The sequence below is a fragment of the Pseudophryne corroboree genome, chromosome 9 (genome assembly GCF_028390025.1).
Source record: "Pseudophryne corroboree isolate aPseCor3 chromosome 9, aPseCor3.hap2, whole genome shotgun sequence".
Lineage (NCBI taxonomy): Eukaryota > Metazoa > Chordata > Amphibia > Anura > Myobatrachidae > Pseudophryne > Pseudophryne corroboree.
The window spans coordinates 384038431-384055792 of NC_086452.1; the positions used below are offsets into that span (position 1 = coordinate 384038431).

The 17362-nt window shown below is 41.0% G+C and overlaps 1 protein-coding gene across 3 annotated transcripts in view; it reads right to left on the bottom strand.

The window, feature by feature from the left end:
* Positions 1–6508: 6508 nt before the first annotated feature.
* BICD2 (BICD cargo adaptor 2) overlaps positions 6509–17362 on the bottom strand; it is a 183272-nt gene continuing 172418 nt past the window's right edge. The window contains exons 7-9 of one of the 3 annotated variants that reach the window (XM_063940803.1): positions 11845–12055; positions 9985–10061; positions 6509–8582 (exon numbers count right to left, since the gene is read on the bottom strand). In XM_063940803.1, coding sequence (XP_063796873.1) covers positions 10014–10061; positions 11845–12055 — 259 coding nt within the window. In that variant the 3' untranslated portion in view covers positions 6509–8582; positions 9985–10013. The other 2 variants (XM_063940804.1, XM_063940802.1) reach the window with 2 other exon arrangements.

Here is a 17362-nt window from a genome sequence, read left to right on the forward strand (position 1 = left end):
GAACCCCATGCCAGGATTTGCGTAGTCGTCCAATCAATTGTAGGATTGTGAAGACGGAGCCATGGAAGGCCCAGGACCACAGGATGTGTGGCTCTTGGAATCACTAAAAAAGAAATAAGTTCGGAATGAAGAACTCCCACTCTCAGACGAACTGGTAGAGTCCTTAAAGAAATAACTGCATCAAAAATTTTGCTGCCATCCACGGCAGTTAAAGAAATGGACGAAGGAAGTCTCTCGGTGGGTAGGGACCACCGTTTAACATAGGCTTCGGTAATAAAGTTCCCAGCTGCTCCGGAATCAAGGAGGGCAATGACGTTCCGATAACGTTGAGCAACTTGAAGCGAGACTGGGAGATTACAATCTTGAGGAGATGGAGAGGAGATCATTACTCCTAGCCGGCCCTCTCCTTGGCGAGCTAGGATTTGGAGTTTCCCGGACGTTTGGGACAGGCATTAATGGTGTGAGACGGAGCTGCACAATAGAGACAGAGAGACTCGGAGAGACGTCTTCGGCGCTCAGCAGGAGTTATACGGGAACGGCCAAGTTGCATGGGCTCATCTTTAGATGGTGACAGTTGACGAGGAGGAGGAACAGAAGATTTTGGAGCAGATGATCCTCCACGCTCAGTTGCTCTCTCTCTGAAACGTAAATCAACTTTCGTGCAGAGTGAGATTAGCTCATCTAACTTAGAAGGTAAGTCTCTGGTAGCTAACTCATCTTTAATACGCTCAGATAAGCCATGCCAGAATGCAGCATACAGGGCCTCGTCGTTCCATGCCAGTTCGGATGCCAGGATCTGGAACTGTATCAGATATTGTCCTACAGTACGTGACCCCTGGCGTAAACGGAGAATCTCGGATGAAGCTGAGGTTACCCGGCCTGGCTCGTCGAAGATGCGCCTGAATGTTGACACGAAGGCAGTGTAGGAAGATAGCAGGGTGTCGGACCTCTCCCATAACGGTGATGCCCAATCAAGGGCTGAGCCACTGAGAAGAGAAATAATGTAGGCAATTTTTGTACGGTCACTGGGAAAATTGCCAGGTTGTAGCTCAAACTGAATCTCACACTGGTTGAGAAATCCCCTGCAGAATCTTGGAGATCCGTCAAATTTTGCTGGCGTTGGAAGATGAAGACGTGGAGCAGAAATGGGTAAGGTGGGTGGGGTTATAGCTGGAGTCACTGTGGTTGACGCACCAGACGCGCCTGATCCACGGAGAGTTGTCTGAATCCCATCCAGCCGAGTAGAGAGATCCTGGAGACAGCGGATGATGTGGCCCTGTGCAGCCTCCTGATGTTCTAGTCGGGCTGCCAGTTCTTGCATCGGCCTGGCCGCTTGATCCTGGTCTCCGGCTGGATTCATTAGGTCAGTGCTTACTGTCACAACTGAGGGCCTGAGCTGACGGGAGGCAGCCTCAGTTGTAGGGGCTGAGATGTACCGGAACCTGGGAGGTTGTATCAGACCCCTGGACATGTAAGTAACATGAATAATAACTGCCCGAAGGCGTGACCACGACAACTTGGATAAAAGTCAATGATGTTTATTATGACAACTCCGCAACACAGCAGCAGTAAAAGAAAACGTAAAAGTCAGCAAAGAATAAATACAGTTCCTGGGTACTACAGGATGGCAGGAGCCACAGGGCACTGGTAGTGTGAGATAGTTCTTATAATCTTCTAGATGGAAAGTCCTTACCAGGCCCGACTGTAGCAATGGAGATAACCCAGGATTGTGCCAGCTGGTGTTCCAGGAAAAGCTGGGTTGCTGAAGATAAAACGGCTGCTGTGGATACTGGCTGGAACCAGACTGTTGTTAGCACGGAGTGGATACTGGCTGGAACCAGTTAAATAATAAATGAACTTGAGAGCGATGAAATATGAACTGAAATGTAGAACTTGAGAGCGGAGAAATAATAATACCGTTGGAGAGTGGTAAAGTGTAGAAAGGACACCGGCCCTTTAAGAGAAGCTGTACTCTGCTGGAAGCTGAGCTGGAAGCAGGTAATGTTGTAGCTGGAAACAGATGAATCCACAATGGATTGGAGAGTCAGGCTACACCGCAGGTGGAATGCTGGTGCGGGTCTCTATGGTGGAAGTCTTGAGACAGGAGCTGGAACCTGGAAGACAATCACAGGAGAGAGACAAACAGGAACTAGGTTTGACAACCAAAGCACTGACGCCTTCCTTGCTCAGGCACAGTGTATTTATACCTGCAGCAAGGAAGGGATTGGCTAGGCAATTATGCAGATTATCAATACTGAGAACAGATTGGTGGAAATGATCAGCTGACAGAATCCAAGATGGCTGCGCCCATGCAGACACTTGGAGGGAAGTTTGGTTTGTAATCCATGTGGTAATGAAAACAGTAATGGCGGCGCCGGCCACCGGAGACAGGAGGCGCCAGGCTGACAGATGCACATCCGACCACGCGGACACAGCGGAGGCCGCGGCTGACGTAATCGCCACTCAGACACTCTGCATGCAGAAGTTCAGGGACGGCGGCGGAGGCCGCGGGAGACGCCATGCCAGGTGTAATATGGCGTTTACTGTGACAGCGTCCCAGAGTGACAGGAGAGGATACAGGAATGTACACATCAGGATAACAGATGGAATCCGGTCCTGGAGCGCTGAGCCAGCCTTAGGAGGCATCTGATGGGTAAGAAATGGCGTCCAGATACCCGGATCGTGACAATGCACTTCCCCTAACAGTAGGTGTCCCCCAAGGTTCTGTTCTTTTTCTCTCTCTATACATCCTCTTTAGGTGCGCTCATTTGCTCTATCCACTTACAATATCATCTCTATGCTGAGGATACATAAATCTACTTAACTCCCGACCTCTCCTCATTAGTCTTGGGCAGTACGGATGGTGTAATGGTTAGCATTACTGCCTCACAGCACTGAGGTCATGGGGTCAATTCCCACCATGGCCCTAACTGTGTGGAGTTTGTATATTCTCCCCGTATTTGCGTGGGTTTCCTCCGGGTGCTCCGGTTTCCTCCCACAATCCAAAAATATACTGGTAGGTTAATTGGCTCCCAACAAAATTAACCCTAGCATGAATGTGTCTGTGTGTACATGTGATAGGGAATATAGATTGTAAGCTCCACTGGGGCAGGGACTGATGTGAATGGCCAATTCTCTGTAAAGCGCTGCGGAATATGTGTGCGCTATATAAATAACTGGTAATAAATAAATAATAAATAATTAGTATTTCCACCGGGAATGAATGGGACGCGCGTGCATCGTAGATACACACGTGCACCATCATTCAAAGTGAATGGGAGTGTCTCTGTACACTTGGTAGTGCGCCTAGGGACGCAGCACGGCCCTGCATGCGAAACAGCCATGCTCCATCTGTATCTTTGTTCTTTAGAAAAAAGCATACAGTGGGCGGGATGCACTATGGGAAAAATGCAGTAAAACCCACATTTTCGGGCTTTTACTGCATTTTCAAAAGTACTAAGACCCGGACGCCGTTTTTTCGCCACCCATGGTATCGCCATCTATGGGCTTCTTAATCGCCGGCTGCCGCAGATGCCTCCCCTCCTCCGGCATACCTTCCTCCAGGCAGCCTGGACCCGGAAGGTAAACTCTTTCCCTGAGCAACGCAGCCAGAGGTCCTTCCGCGTGCAGGGGGGAGGAGGAGGCACCGGGGACAGCCTGCTGCCTTGTTCCCGGCAGCTGTGGAGAAGGTATCGCGGGGGGGGGGGGCTCCGTCACCACATTGCAATGTTGATCGCATATGTTAGTACATATGCGATCAACATCACTGCGATGGGCGGTGAGGGGCTGCGATGTATGTTATTACATCCCGCCCTCTATGTGGTCTATAGTTTTGTCAATTTTAAATTTTTTTCATAAATTGTAAAACTCAATTTAATCTGGTCATTTTTGTAAATTATTTTTTAAAACTTGTATATAGCACATTTATTGCTTTTATGTATAGCAACACCTAGTTTTGTCAATTTTCATTTGACAAAAAATGTACAATTTAATCTTATTTTTTTAATCTTGTTTACAGCATGTTTATTGCTTTTATGTATAGCAATATCTAGTTTTATTGTTAATCTTCAATACATTGTACAATTTAAAAAATGTTTAAATCCTGTTTATAGCATGTGTATTGCTTTTATTTATAGCAACAGTTTTATTGACTCTTAAATTTTTTCATAAATTGTACAATGTAATTTTATCATTTTTTTATTTTAAATATCGACAATAGCTCATTTATTGCTTTAATGTATAGCAACACGTGAACATTTTATATAATAGCAATTAAATGAATCAAAAATATATTGTTTTGCCTATGTTGGGGCACAAATAATGGAAATGGGATGCCAGGGGGTACCCAGGTGGAAAATGATTGAGAACTACTGCTGTAGGCCATTTACTTAGGACTTAAATTAATGACACATTATGAGGACCAAATTGTGAACTTTATCATTGGATCCTTGACATATTTACTGTATTACAACACAAAGCCTACATTAAAATAAATAAAACCAATCACTGGGTCACATAATGACATGTCTTTTCTAGTTAGTTGATTTCTTCTGGTCCTCCATAAAACTCCTTTGGCATGACACTTAAATAGTCATCAGGCTGCCACTAATTTAAACCCAATTCAACAAATACTGCAGGAAGATACAATCGCTCAGCCCAGACACCTGTATGCAAGCCTAAGGAGGGGATTGTATAAGGGCAAAAAGGGTAAATCCAGGTTTGCAGAGCCCAGGTTCCATGGTCATCCATCATAAATGTACCCTTTTTTATGAGATGTATTAATCCAGATAACTACTGCCCAGGATATGTGGTCACCCATCACATAACTATACCGATTTTTATTTGTCAACCTTAGCTCATGAATAAAACGCCTACTACTGATGGCAAACAAAAAAAGAAAATAATAAAAAGAAGAAAAAAGTTCAAAGTTCAACGGACAATTCACCTGGCTTTTTTTTGTAATTTTAATAAAGAAAATTTTGTATATGTTCTACACACGAGGCTGCAATGTTGTATGCTGAATCAATATTCCTAACAATGAAGTCTATCAATTAACGAACTATCAATGTTATTGGTGAAACGTAAGGCTACACAGTGTCCACAATATAGCTGCTTACAGGGTGTGATATGCCTCAGAAATGTCACTGGTTTCACTACATTCTCAAGAAAGATACAAAATGGCTACCTCCACTGTATGTTGGGTCCATTTATTTTCCAATGACTGACATGAAGCACTTCAGTTGGAGGTCCTGAATATGTTCCACATCTTTACAATTTAGATCTGAAGTATATATAGCGTGTGTATGTGTGCTATATTTGTAACACACTGCAAATGTTCCCACAGAAATCAGGTCTATCTGGCAGATTATCGTTACATATAAGTATAGAATTCTGTGGCTAGGCCAATATAGCAATATTCTGTACTTAGAGATAACATACTCTAAGAGGCTACATGTTGTCTAACACGGAAAGGTTTAATGTTGTGGTTGCCGTGGACATCTAGTGGTCATAAACAAGAACAGGATGTTTATACAACAATTTAATGGATTTCACAGTTCTTTGTGACTTAGAGAATTTTTAATGTAACCTTTTTTTTTTTAAATAAAAAAGTTAATAAAAGGAAGAAAGTGACGAATTAGAAGAAACTTTGACATGTAAGCGACTGGTGATCAGATTTGTGCAGGTATGTCTGATCCAGGTATCTCCTGTACACCCCTGCCATCCTTCCACAGGGACATCTTCCTGACTTCACCACATAACTCAACCATAGCATACAATTAATACCTTAACCCAAACTGCTAAACAAACCCCAATACCCTAACCCAATCCCCTAAACTAACCCTAATACCCTAACCCCAAGTCCAAACCACTAAACCAACCCTAATATCCTAAATGAACCTTAATACCCTAACCCACACTGGATGGACCATATGGTCTTTATCTTCCATCAAATTTTATGTTTCTATGTAAACAGAGGGCTCCATTTAATTAGTTATATTTATTTAAATATAATATATAAATATTTTAAATATAATAAGTTAAATGTAATGGTTCCTATGTATATCGCTGGAGCCATGGACTACCACCGACAGCACAATTCCCAAGAGTACAATTGAAAACTCCATTGTACAGGGTTGCACTGGACAGCAGATTCTCAAAAGTAGTTCCTTCACAAGTAAATTCCATCTGGATTATTCATCTCAGATGTAAACTTTAACACCTCTCATCTAATCAATCACATGTAACTAGAATAATAAATCAGTTGGAGGAAAAAGTAATTGTGATCGGAGATTAAAATGAATTGTAATGGAATTTCCCTAATCATGTTGACAGCATAAGGAAGAGTAGGGAGGAAGCATTAGGAAGAGGAGGGAGGACCAGTCTTAAAATAGGCTCTTCATTATTTTCCACGTTAATTTACAAGAAACCTTTAATTCAGCACCAGGTTCTGAAGACCAATTCCCATAGACCGTAAATAACCTGGGAAAAAACAGAGACAGACACAGCATTCCTTTATCACCTTTATTGATACATGTGACTACCCTTACACAGGCAACTTGCTACACACAACCTTGTATTAATATAATTAACACTTTTCATTCACTAGACAAACCATTATAAGAAGCGCCAATCTCTGCCATAACGACTGCTTCAACTTTCCGATCTGTGTAAAGGTTACTTGGCAAGAGTACGTGCATATGACATGTAACTGAAGAACACTTTGCCACTAAAAGTAATGCACATTAAAATAATACAGTACTTTATGAAATAATTTCAAATAAATACCCACATACATATGAAATAATTTGCAGTAACAATAGTTTAAGGATCAATACTGTAAAAGATGAGAATATAAAATCCCAACAACTAGAAATAATACTGTTTTTCCAGCAAACAGAAATCTTTTTTTCCCCCACTATTAAAATTTTCCGTTATTTTTGTCATCTTGTAAAAAAGAAAAAATGACAGTAGTTTAGCGAGTACCAATTAAAAACAATTGCCTCTGCCTCAACGAACAGCCGCCAATCCGGCGGTGCTTGTTGATGCCTCTCACAATTTCTGTTTCCTGAAAACAACAGCAGATAAATACAACATGCAAGAGTAGATATTAAATGTGTTTTCCACATTTGCCAGCGATAGAATGGTAAGACTGCGTCCACCACCATACACAGATAATAGAAAGTCCCTTGAGTTTGGGGCACAGCCGCCACAAATGTGTAAGTTATACATCTTGCTAGAACAATTTTCAAAAGCTATTAGTTTTGGTTTGCAAACATTATTTTTCTTCTCATTTCCTGAATTGGTAAGGATCTGCACTGAAAAGAATCACTGACCAACGGAATTTTTCTTTTTGACAATTTTTCTTCCCTAAATACAGATTACTCTTATCCATTAAATATATGCAAGGTTATTTTTTTTTTTTAATCCTTTGCATTTATTGCTCCGCATGGATTCATTAATTTTTCAGACCCTTTTCTTCCCCCCTTCACACCTAGTATAAGATGTTCTCAGTAATCATAAAGGCACTACTGGTTTCCATAACAAAGGCTTACTGTATAAACACTTGTTAATTAACAACTTTAGAATTGAACTTGCTAGATGTACCATAATTTGGCACGATAATGAAGAAAATAAAAACAAACAATTCCAATTTGGAATTTAACTGGTAGTTGTATAAAATTCTGTTCATCAGCAATTCTTGATTTCCCAAAAAGCAGGATATTCCGACATTTTAGGTAATACTACTTATTGAACCTTTTTGTTTTTTTCAAGTGCCTGTTACTGTTTTAACCAAAGAAAGTCAAGTTTTTTTCTTGTTACATTAAGCTATTCCTAAGAATAATAATAGTATGAAAACCCCAGAATTTTCAGACCCTGGATTTTTTTTTTGTTTTTGTTAAATGAGCATGGCAGTTAAAATCAGTAATTATAACATAAACAAAAAACAAAAACACAAATAAAACTAGTATTGTGAAAAAAAAAGCTGTAGTAAGAGAGGACATATATATTTGTATGTATTTAACATTGAGTGTATTAAATCATAAAAACAGTAAATAAATTCCCTGCAACATGCCGATACTAAAATCAACACGCACAAGAGTTAATACTACCCAGGAAAACCGCCATGTTCAGACTATTAATGCAGCCATTACATGTTCTATAATATTTCTACAGAAAATATAGAGAAAACAGAAAACATTAAAATATCAAAAGTGCACAGGTTTAACAATCTGATGTAAAATAATAAAATGAAAAAAAAAAAAAAAAACCCTTTTCCCAACGCAACTGATACTAACATAGAATCGTTGATAGTAGAGTTTGGATCAGCACTTGTAAGTTTTCTTCCCCAGCAGCACTTAATAAAGCTTTTCATTTTGAAAATATATATTGAGAAAACATTAAATAATGGGAAGGAGCGCTTCCTGTAAAGTGTATGAAATTAAAGGAGGGTGCAGTTTCCCGTCTCTTTTTTTTTTTTTTTTTTTTGCCATTGGCTCTAAATGTCAAGTGTTATTCGGACTGGAGTTATGTGCATCTCAATGCACTGGATCGCAAGTTCTTCTCCGAAGACTATTCTACAACTGGAAAAACGGAAAATAAAATAAAAATTAGATACGTATCATTACAAATTTTTGTCAGGAGCGGTGCGGAGCAGGTTAGTTGAAAAACAAAAGGAAGGCCAGGCAGCCGTTAGTTCCTAGGCGTAGAGGGTAGACAATGTTGAGTGCTGGCTTATTGGGCACGGATTGTAGAGTAGCATATGCAAGCTAGCAGATATCTGTCCGGCGTTGAATGATATTTGATGTCTGAAGTTACAGAAAGCAGAAGAAGGTGAAGCTTTAGGCTTCTATGCACTGGTCATGCATGGTGATACCAGTCAGCGTACATTGTGCTCAATAAACAGGTCAAACAACATAGGCAGCAAAAGCGTAACATTGAATGTTTGGATCCGCATAGAAGAGAATTTTATAAAAATAATAATTAAAAAAACTAAAATAATAAAAATTATAGTAGACACAAACAAATCATTTTATAGATATTATATTATTACTACTATACCATGCTTAAAAAGTCTCATATTAAAAAAAAATTAAAACACAAAGAATAATCAGAGAGTGACAAATAATTGACATCAATCTAAGAAACTTATAGCAGAAATGGGAAATCTCCACCCAAAAAATTCCAAAGAAAATATTTATGACTATGCAAGATGAAAAATTAAAATACTGCAGATTAGTGACTATAATCCAACATGATTTTATGGGATTAAATAACTGTGCATAAGAGCCTATATATTCATGGGGTGAACACAATGGCTGCCAGTTATATCCATATTTTGGGGAGAAGCGAGACATATTAATCCCACCATAACCGTGAGACAGAAGATACTTGGGGCTAAATATAATAGACTCCATGTTGCCTAATATTAGAAATAACTAAAAAATGAAAATGTTAGCCTGTCATTTTACACAGTAATAAAAGAGTAAAGAAAAAGATGTACCAAATAAAATGTCCCTTAGAGCTAAAATTCTAATGTGACACAAAAAAAACACCACACTGAATGGTCATAATAAAAAATAACCAAGACAGAAAGCAAAACAGATCTCGCTTCAGAGATAGATCAACTACTTCTAGGAACTCTCTGTAGTTGGCAACGTCGTGGCGGTAAATTTACCACTTTGTTTTTTAACATAACAAAGTTTGGGACCTGCCCTATTTTTAAAATAAGGTATATTCTTTTTTTTCTGTGTGTCTCTTAAACGCAAGCTGGGGGGAAAAAACAAAAACAAACAACAATATATTTGTGTAGTGCTCTGTGAGGGATTATATACTTTATAAGCCATATTCCCAAAGTTTGTTCTTTAGCAACCAGGAAGATACAAGGTCTGACACTCTGAAAATGTTACGGAAAAGCACTCATGTTAGCATGCAAACATTCGGGACTGTACCGGCACTCTCCAGCAGGTGGTGAGCTCTCATTACCTTCTAGAGTCACTGGGGGCTTGTCCTGACTATTTAGCGGCAGAGTGCCTGGACACAGGAAGCAGTGTGCTGATAATCTATAAGGAACGCAGTGAGATGAAATGAAGCGTTGCCAGGGTCATTGCAGTGAAGATAAAAAAGTTAGCAAGCAGAGAGCGAGGGGGAAGGAACTGGAGATTTTTGGAGGGGTGTTAGGAATGAGGACGGAACCCATTCTTGCAAGATTAACCATAGGAAACTATATATACACAAAATGACGACTGAAATAACAGATTGAACAGAGCTTTACAATAGTAGAGCAATTCAAAGCAGGCACTTTAAACATTTTTTTTTTTTTTTAACTGATCCTATTGTGCCTTCCAGTAATTAATATCAATTTCCTTCCTTTTTATACTGGCACAAAATCTCCACTGAACCCTTTGTCATTATTTCCATAGCTTAATTTAGCCTCGACAAAGAATGTTGCCAGTGCTTTTAGTCAGTGACCACTGGGTGTCAGTGTTTACCAAATTGTAGAATCTTTTTACACTATGTGCTAGCAGAAGTAATGCTCGATTCTTCTCATAATGTACTTAACAGTATTCTATGAGAATATAGAATAATAATATTAATACTAAAATACTTAGAAGAAACCGCCTTGTAACCATTCCACTAATTCTGATTCCCGGCAACTTGATGAGTAGAAAAGGTTAAACACGTTTTGTTGTTCTCTTGTTAGCCGGTCTCTGTGTTTGTACATTATGCACTCAAGTTTTTGGTCTCTCCCACACTTGGATGAGAAATATTTTGAAGCTCGCACTAACATTTGGATACTGTTAGCTTGTTAATACTTGAGTATCGTCATTATTTTAAACCTAACCACAAATGTAAAGACATATAGTTAGAACCATACGTCATATTTAGTTTAATCTACGTCCAGTTTGGATTGGTTACGATTGCGCAGGCTAGCATGCAATATTTGTACTGCGCTCCAGTATATGTCGGAGAGATGTCAGGGATAGTGGAGGCAGATTGTGATGTCTGTGCGTTCAAGAAACAAGGGGCTTGTGGTTCATGCTAAGTGTCCCTTATTTCTCAACAAGCGTCTCCGGACTTCTAATATTTGTGCTATTAAAGATACAATGATTAAGACGTGCAATATAACAGGCCACCACGTTTTATAGACCTGGTACGGCCAGAGAACCGACACTTTACTGAAGCGTTTCATCACTGGTACAAGTATCAATGGATACAGGTTTTTAATTTTCTTAATCATTATTACGTTTTATGCCCATATTTCCATATGTGCAATTACAATTACGAATCCACCCTTGTGCTGTCACCGCAGGACAAAGACTTATCCAGACTCCGCAAGGTGGGGGTGATTCCAACATATAAATATGTTGTATTTCAGCTATATATCGTTTTGAATTCTTTAATCATGTGACACAGAATGTGAATTGGCGTTCAGCTATTCTGCATCTGTTTCCAGCGCACCCAACGACAGATGGGCCATTACCGTGATTATGGCTTCAGCTTGGTACATGTTCCCTAAAAACAAAAACACCTACAAGGTTAACTCTGGAAGTACTGTCTGTCTCCTTCCTGCGTTAACTTCTTGCAAAGCCCCCTTTACAAGTGTTAGTTATAATCAAGCTAAGCTTAATATTACCATTTGCATACACAGTATAAACAACATATCAGTACAGGTTAAGTGGCTGCAATATTGTAGCAATTGGCGCTTCATGCGGACTATCCAAGCGGACAAACAAGGATCAGCATTCCCTAGTCGCAACAGATCTTATACTTTTCACTGCAAAACACCTGGTTGTTGAGGACAGACCCCTCGGAGCCGTCCGCACATGAGCGAACGTGACTTACGCTAGGGTTACTGTTTTTTTTAATGGACGTGGATTTTGTGCGCACGCGCTTCGCCTGCTCGTGGTCAAGTTCCAGGTGCTCTAAACGCTGCGTCAATGCCAGCTTCTGTTGGATGGCCATGCGGAGCAGTGAGTTCAAAGTCTTCTTCTCGTCTTCGGCCGCCGCCAGCTGCCTCTGCATTTCATCCAGCTGCGTTACGTACTCATCACACCTGCAGCACAAGAAAAAGACACAAGGGTTTCAGAATACTTAACGTGACCGTAAATCAACAACGGCAGGAGTATGCCGTCTCATTTCAAGAATTCTGTGGACAAGAAGCATGATTCAGAGATGTACACAGATACCACTGCAGCTACGAGTCAGTATACAGTACAGTGCTCCTCACAGTAACAGTAGAAGACTCCTGGTGATCATGTCTGAGTAGAACATCGTCATAGCAGCAGTATAGGACATCGTCATAGCAGCAATTATTAATGACTTTATATATACCAAGTTTCCAGCTAAAGGGTAGAATTGATCAATTACAGTCGGATCCTCTCCGACGGAGAGGATCCGACACGTCAGTATTCTATAGCGGGCCGGTTCCACCATTTTCCCTCCCATTACGACCATTCATTTCCGTCCTCTCTTATGGGCGAAAATGAATGGTTGAAACCACATGGATTCTGCTCATCCGTGTGTTTTTTGAGTTGTCGGAAGTTCCGTCAGGGAGGAAAACAGCACTTCAAAGTTCAGATTATCGGCGGAAAGTGCCGTCTTTCCGCCCTTTCAGAACTTCCGACTGTAATTGAATATACCTCTATGAGATCCTATATCTGCCATACCGCCTTTATATTTCCAAAACAAGACACTGTATGTTGAACCGATGTTTACAAACGTTGTTAACATTATATATAACAGATACAACATATCCCATTTCAGTGTTACACTTCATGCAATAGGCCTCCTGTGCGCACATATGCAACCTATATCATTGTCAAAAACACAGAACCGATTATGAACCATAATGCATGACACGTAAGAGTAATGATGAACATTTCTGTTACAGAAATCTGTTTCCATCTCCATGTAACTGGGTGACCTGAATCCGACACGTGGCGTCCCAGAAGACCCCCTTGCATTTATGCAGAGCATTTCAGAGTTGCCTACATGTAGTTACTGCGTAGCTTCCCCAGGGAGTCAGCCTCATGTATTAATAACTCCCTTTGTGCCAGAACAGCCTCAGGCAGTCTTTGGTCTCCGAGGTTCTAAATAGCTGCAGACTAATTGCACCACTTGCTCCAAGATGCAGAACTTTTCCCCTTTAAATATTATATTATGTATGATTGGCCCATTATAAATGATGGCTCCTAGTCAGATTTAGTAATAATTCACATCTTTTCAGAAGCAGGGGAGCACCAAACTGCGGGCCAGATGTACTAAGCCTTGAAAAGTGAAAAACTGCACGGTGATAAAGTAGCAGCCAATCAGCTCCTGTCATTTTTCAAAGGCAGCCTGTAACATGGCAGTTAGTAGCTGATTGGCTTGTACTTAGGGATCAACTCATGAAGCAGTGAAAAGGGTGGAGAAGTGAGCCAGTGGAGAAGTTGCCCATGGCAACCAATTAGCATTGAAGTAACATTTATAATTTGCATACTATACAATTGTACGTAGCAGCTGATTGGTTGCCATGGGCAACTTCTCCACCTTTTTCAATGCTTCATGAATAGACCCCGCAATCACCGTGAAATGTATCACTTTTCAAGGCTTAGTGCATCTCCCTCTGCATGTTTTATTGCATTTTTAATTTTCCAATAAAGGGCGGGATGTAATGCCGCCCGAGTTCGGCGGCTGTGTGAAATGCCGGCCCGAACTCAAGACTTTTTTTTAAAGGGGCAATCACTTACAAGGCATGATTTTGCCTTGTAAGTGATTACCCCTTTAAAAAAAACGTTTGAGTTCGTCCGGCATCCCGCACAGCCTCAGAAGTCGGACAGCATTACACCCCACTCAATGTTTTTACAGATACGGCAAATCGGCAACATTGTAAATTGATGGGTTTCTTTGTAATCTTTTTAAGCTCATGAAGGTTGTAATTTGCGCGCTACTATTTTTTTTAGTTGTTGCAGTATTTGTGTTTCACCGGGAAACAATTTCCCATCTATCTGCTCCAATTGTTCTTCCTCCTCCTTATCAGGTGTTCCCCACAGCTCCTGGATAGTAAACTCATCTGGCCAGGCCAGTCTTTGCCTTCTGTGTCATGTCATATGTTTGTATTGTGAGCCCCTAAATGTACAGCTCTATGTAATATGCTGATGTTTTATCAATAAATGATTACAATATATTTGCAATAGAAGTCCTGCTTCACAATTTTGTTCTCGGTCTTTAGCATTCAAAAATGATACAAGAGATTAGGACCAAGTGACCTTACAGATGTGAGTGTTGGCTGTGTCGCATTCAATCCACACTCATCGATCCCTCTGACGCTGACAGATTGCTAATGTGACTCTAGCATACCCATTTGGGTAAGAACAGACAGGAGTAGCTTTCAAAGAGATTACTGATCACCAGGAGAGCTGCATTATTAAGTCCAGTGTGAAGGTGGTTCGTCCACCGTGAAGCTCCGTGTCTGACACAAACATGTAAGTGCATCTACCAGTCCCCATTATACTGGTTAGGATGCTGCTCAAGGGCTATACAGTAATACGATTCCCGTAACAAGGCACTTTTTCCTAACACATATGATACACCTAATTGCTCTATCTCCCAGTCAAACTGCAGCTGGTCTGTATATAACCTGAGATCCAATCAGAGTTTAATTAATGAAAGCACATGGCCAGCTGGAAGAATCCTCACTAGCAGGGATTTCAGTGAACCTATCTATGATAAAGTGTGTGTAGGTGAGTGGATGGATAGATATATGTCCAAACAGACCGGCACTCCATCCACTAAAAACTTATGAGCCTGGGTGCATACCAACGCAAACAACCTTTGCCAATACAACAACTGATAGGTCACACTCCTCTGACTTTCAGATAAACATCACGGACACAAAACCTTTATGCCAACGTTTCAGATGTATTCAGACATCTTTCATATTTGATCCTTGACGATGTTTATCTGAAAGTCCGAGTGCGACCTACACGCAAACATATATATATATATATATATATATATATACACATACATACATATACACATACATATACACTGAAAAGTACTTCTGTGTGTGTAACTTTGTCCTGCTCAGTGCTGTAAATGCTGGGACGACAGGTCAAGCTCCGCCCGCTGTATGTTAAATATGTAAGGCTTGCATGGATAGGCTGACTCTATTCCAAAGAATTGCTTCTCGCAGTTCTTAGGGCTCCTCCTTTGAGGTAAAAAGGTAAAGATTTTCTCACAACACTTAAGGTCACTGGGAGATCTGATGGCACCCTTCACACAGCAGATAAGCAGTTGCTGACTATCAAGTTTTCCTTTAATGCAAATAAGAGTCAAAATATCTCTCTCTCCATTCCTCCTATTGCTCTCTGAGCGGTTCGGCAATGTTTAGTTCACGTGACAGGTTAACCTCTGATAAATGAGATACTATTCTCTCCCGACTGGAAATAGGTTGGTTAAGTACTTTTATCTGAAATCTGGGTGTGGTATGCAAGGTCGACAGTAACTAGGTCGACCACTATTGGTCGACAGGGTCTCTAGGTCGACATGATGTAGGACGACGTGATGTTGGTCGACATGAGTTTTTATGTTTTTTTGGTGTCGGTTTTCTACGTACAGTGACTGGGAACCCCAATTAGTGCACTGTGTCCCCTCGCTTCGGACAAGGTACCATGCTCCACTACCGCTGCGCTCGGCACAGGTTACTATTTCCAATCGTAGTCCGTGTGGATCGTTAAGTATGAAAAAGGTTATAAAAAGAAGAAACTGTGAAAAACACGTGTCGACCTTCTGACCTGTCGACCTAGAACATGTCAACCTAGAGACATTGTGGACCTAGAGACCCTGTCGACCAACAGTGGTCGACCTAGTTACTGTCGACCCAGAGACCGGATCCCCTGAAATATATATCTATATATCTGAAATATATATCTATATCCAGGAACAGAGCATTGAGTCCTCCCCCCTCCGCGACTTGGTATCGCCAGCACCATGCATTCTTTATAGCCCCGCGTGGCTGGGCTGTCTTAACTCTCCTCTGTGAGGGGGGGAATTCCCAATAATCATTTCATCCTTTTTAAGCCCTTTGTGGAATTATGAAACACCACTTCTTAGTGGGTGCCTACGTCACAAAAGCAAGCTACTGTCCAAATGTCAAGTTCCTAGTCCTTATGGATCTCTCTCTCACACACACACACACACACACACACACACACACCTGTTCCATATCACTAACCTCAAGTCCTTGGAACTTGTTTTTTTTCCCCACCCAATTTTAACACTGAGTTACCTGTTTTGGCTTGTGTTAAGATCAAAGTGAATAAAACAAGGTCAGTAGTAAGATATTACCTACGGATACCTCTGAAGTGTCAGCAGAGAGAAGAAATACTCCTGTTCCTACCTTTCAATGAACACTGGAAACCAGACTCCTGGTCCTGACTTATTACACATATTGTGAAGTGCTCTCTGGGGCTTCCCAACCTTAGTTGAAGTTTTGGGTTACGGTCAAGTTTCAGCATAATGAAAGACGACTGATCCCACTTCAGAGCCTTCAGTACAATTATACAGCACCTGCTTTGTCTGCAAAGACTTGCACATAAGCCTCCTATTCACAGAATGCTCTTATACACAGGTGCTCAGGACATGTTGGGCAGAACTTGGACGTGACTGATGGTGTAGTATAGTGTAACAGGTGTAAACTGTCGAATACATGTTTTGCTGATCGATGCTTGCTGAAAAAGACATAGGCACATTAAGAGCGATATCCTATTAGGGGCAATGCGATTTTAGATGATCAAAACACCCGGATATCGCAATCTATTACTGAAGGTCATTATGGCGGTATACAATTACAGGCATTTTGATCAGCCAAAATTGGACCCACAATAACATGGAACACATGGGATCGGGGATAAGTCCCTGATCCCATGTGTTAGCGTGGCTCCAGCGGCATCTTACTGCGGATTATGCTTCAGGTGCCTGAGGCACCAGCAACATAATCCCTGATCAGTGCCGGCATCGGGGATAATAGGATAGCCACGGAAATTGTGTGTGTGAATTAGGTTAAGAACATTTATTTAACACATATCCAATCCGATTTTGGTCAAAAATAAAATACAAATTGTATACATTTCAGCACAAGATTTGATGTCTTATATAATCGGACCATCGTGACCCTATATTTTCCTGGAAGCTGCTCCTCTATGCAGCCAATGGTGGCCACATGGAAGGTGAATGGCAACTTTTTTACATTTCCTCAGCAGCTGCTAATTTCAGTGTATATGTGTACACACACACACACACACACACACACACACATGTAGTTGCTTTACCGGCGGTCAGGATACAGACGATGGAATCCTGATCGCTTACAATGCCG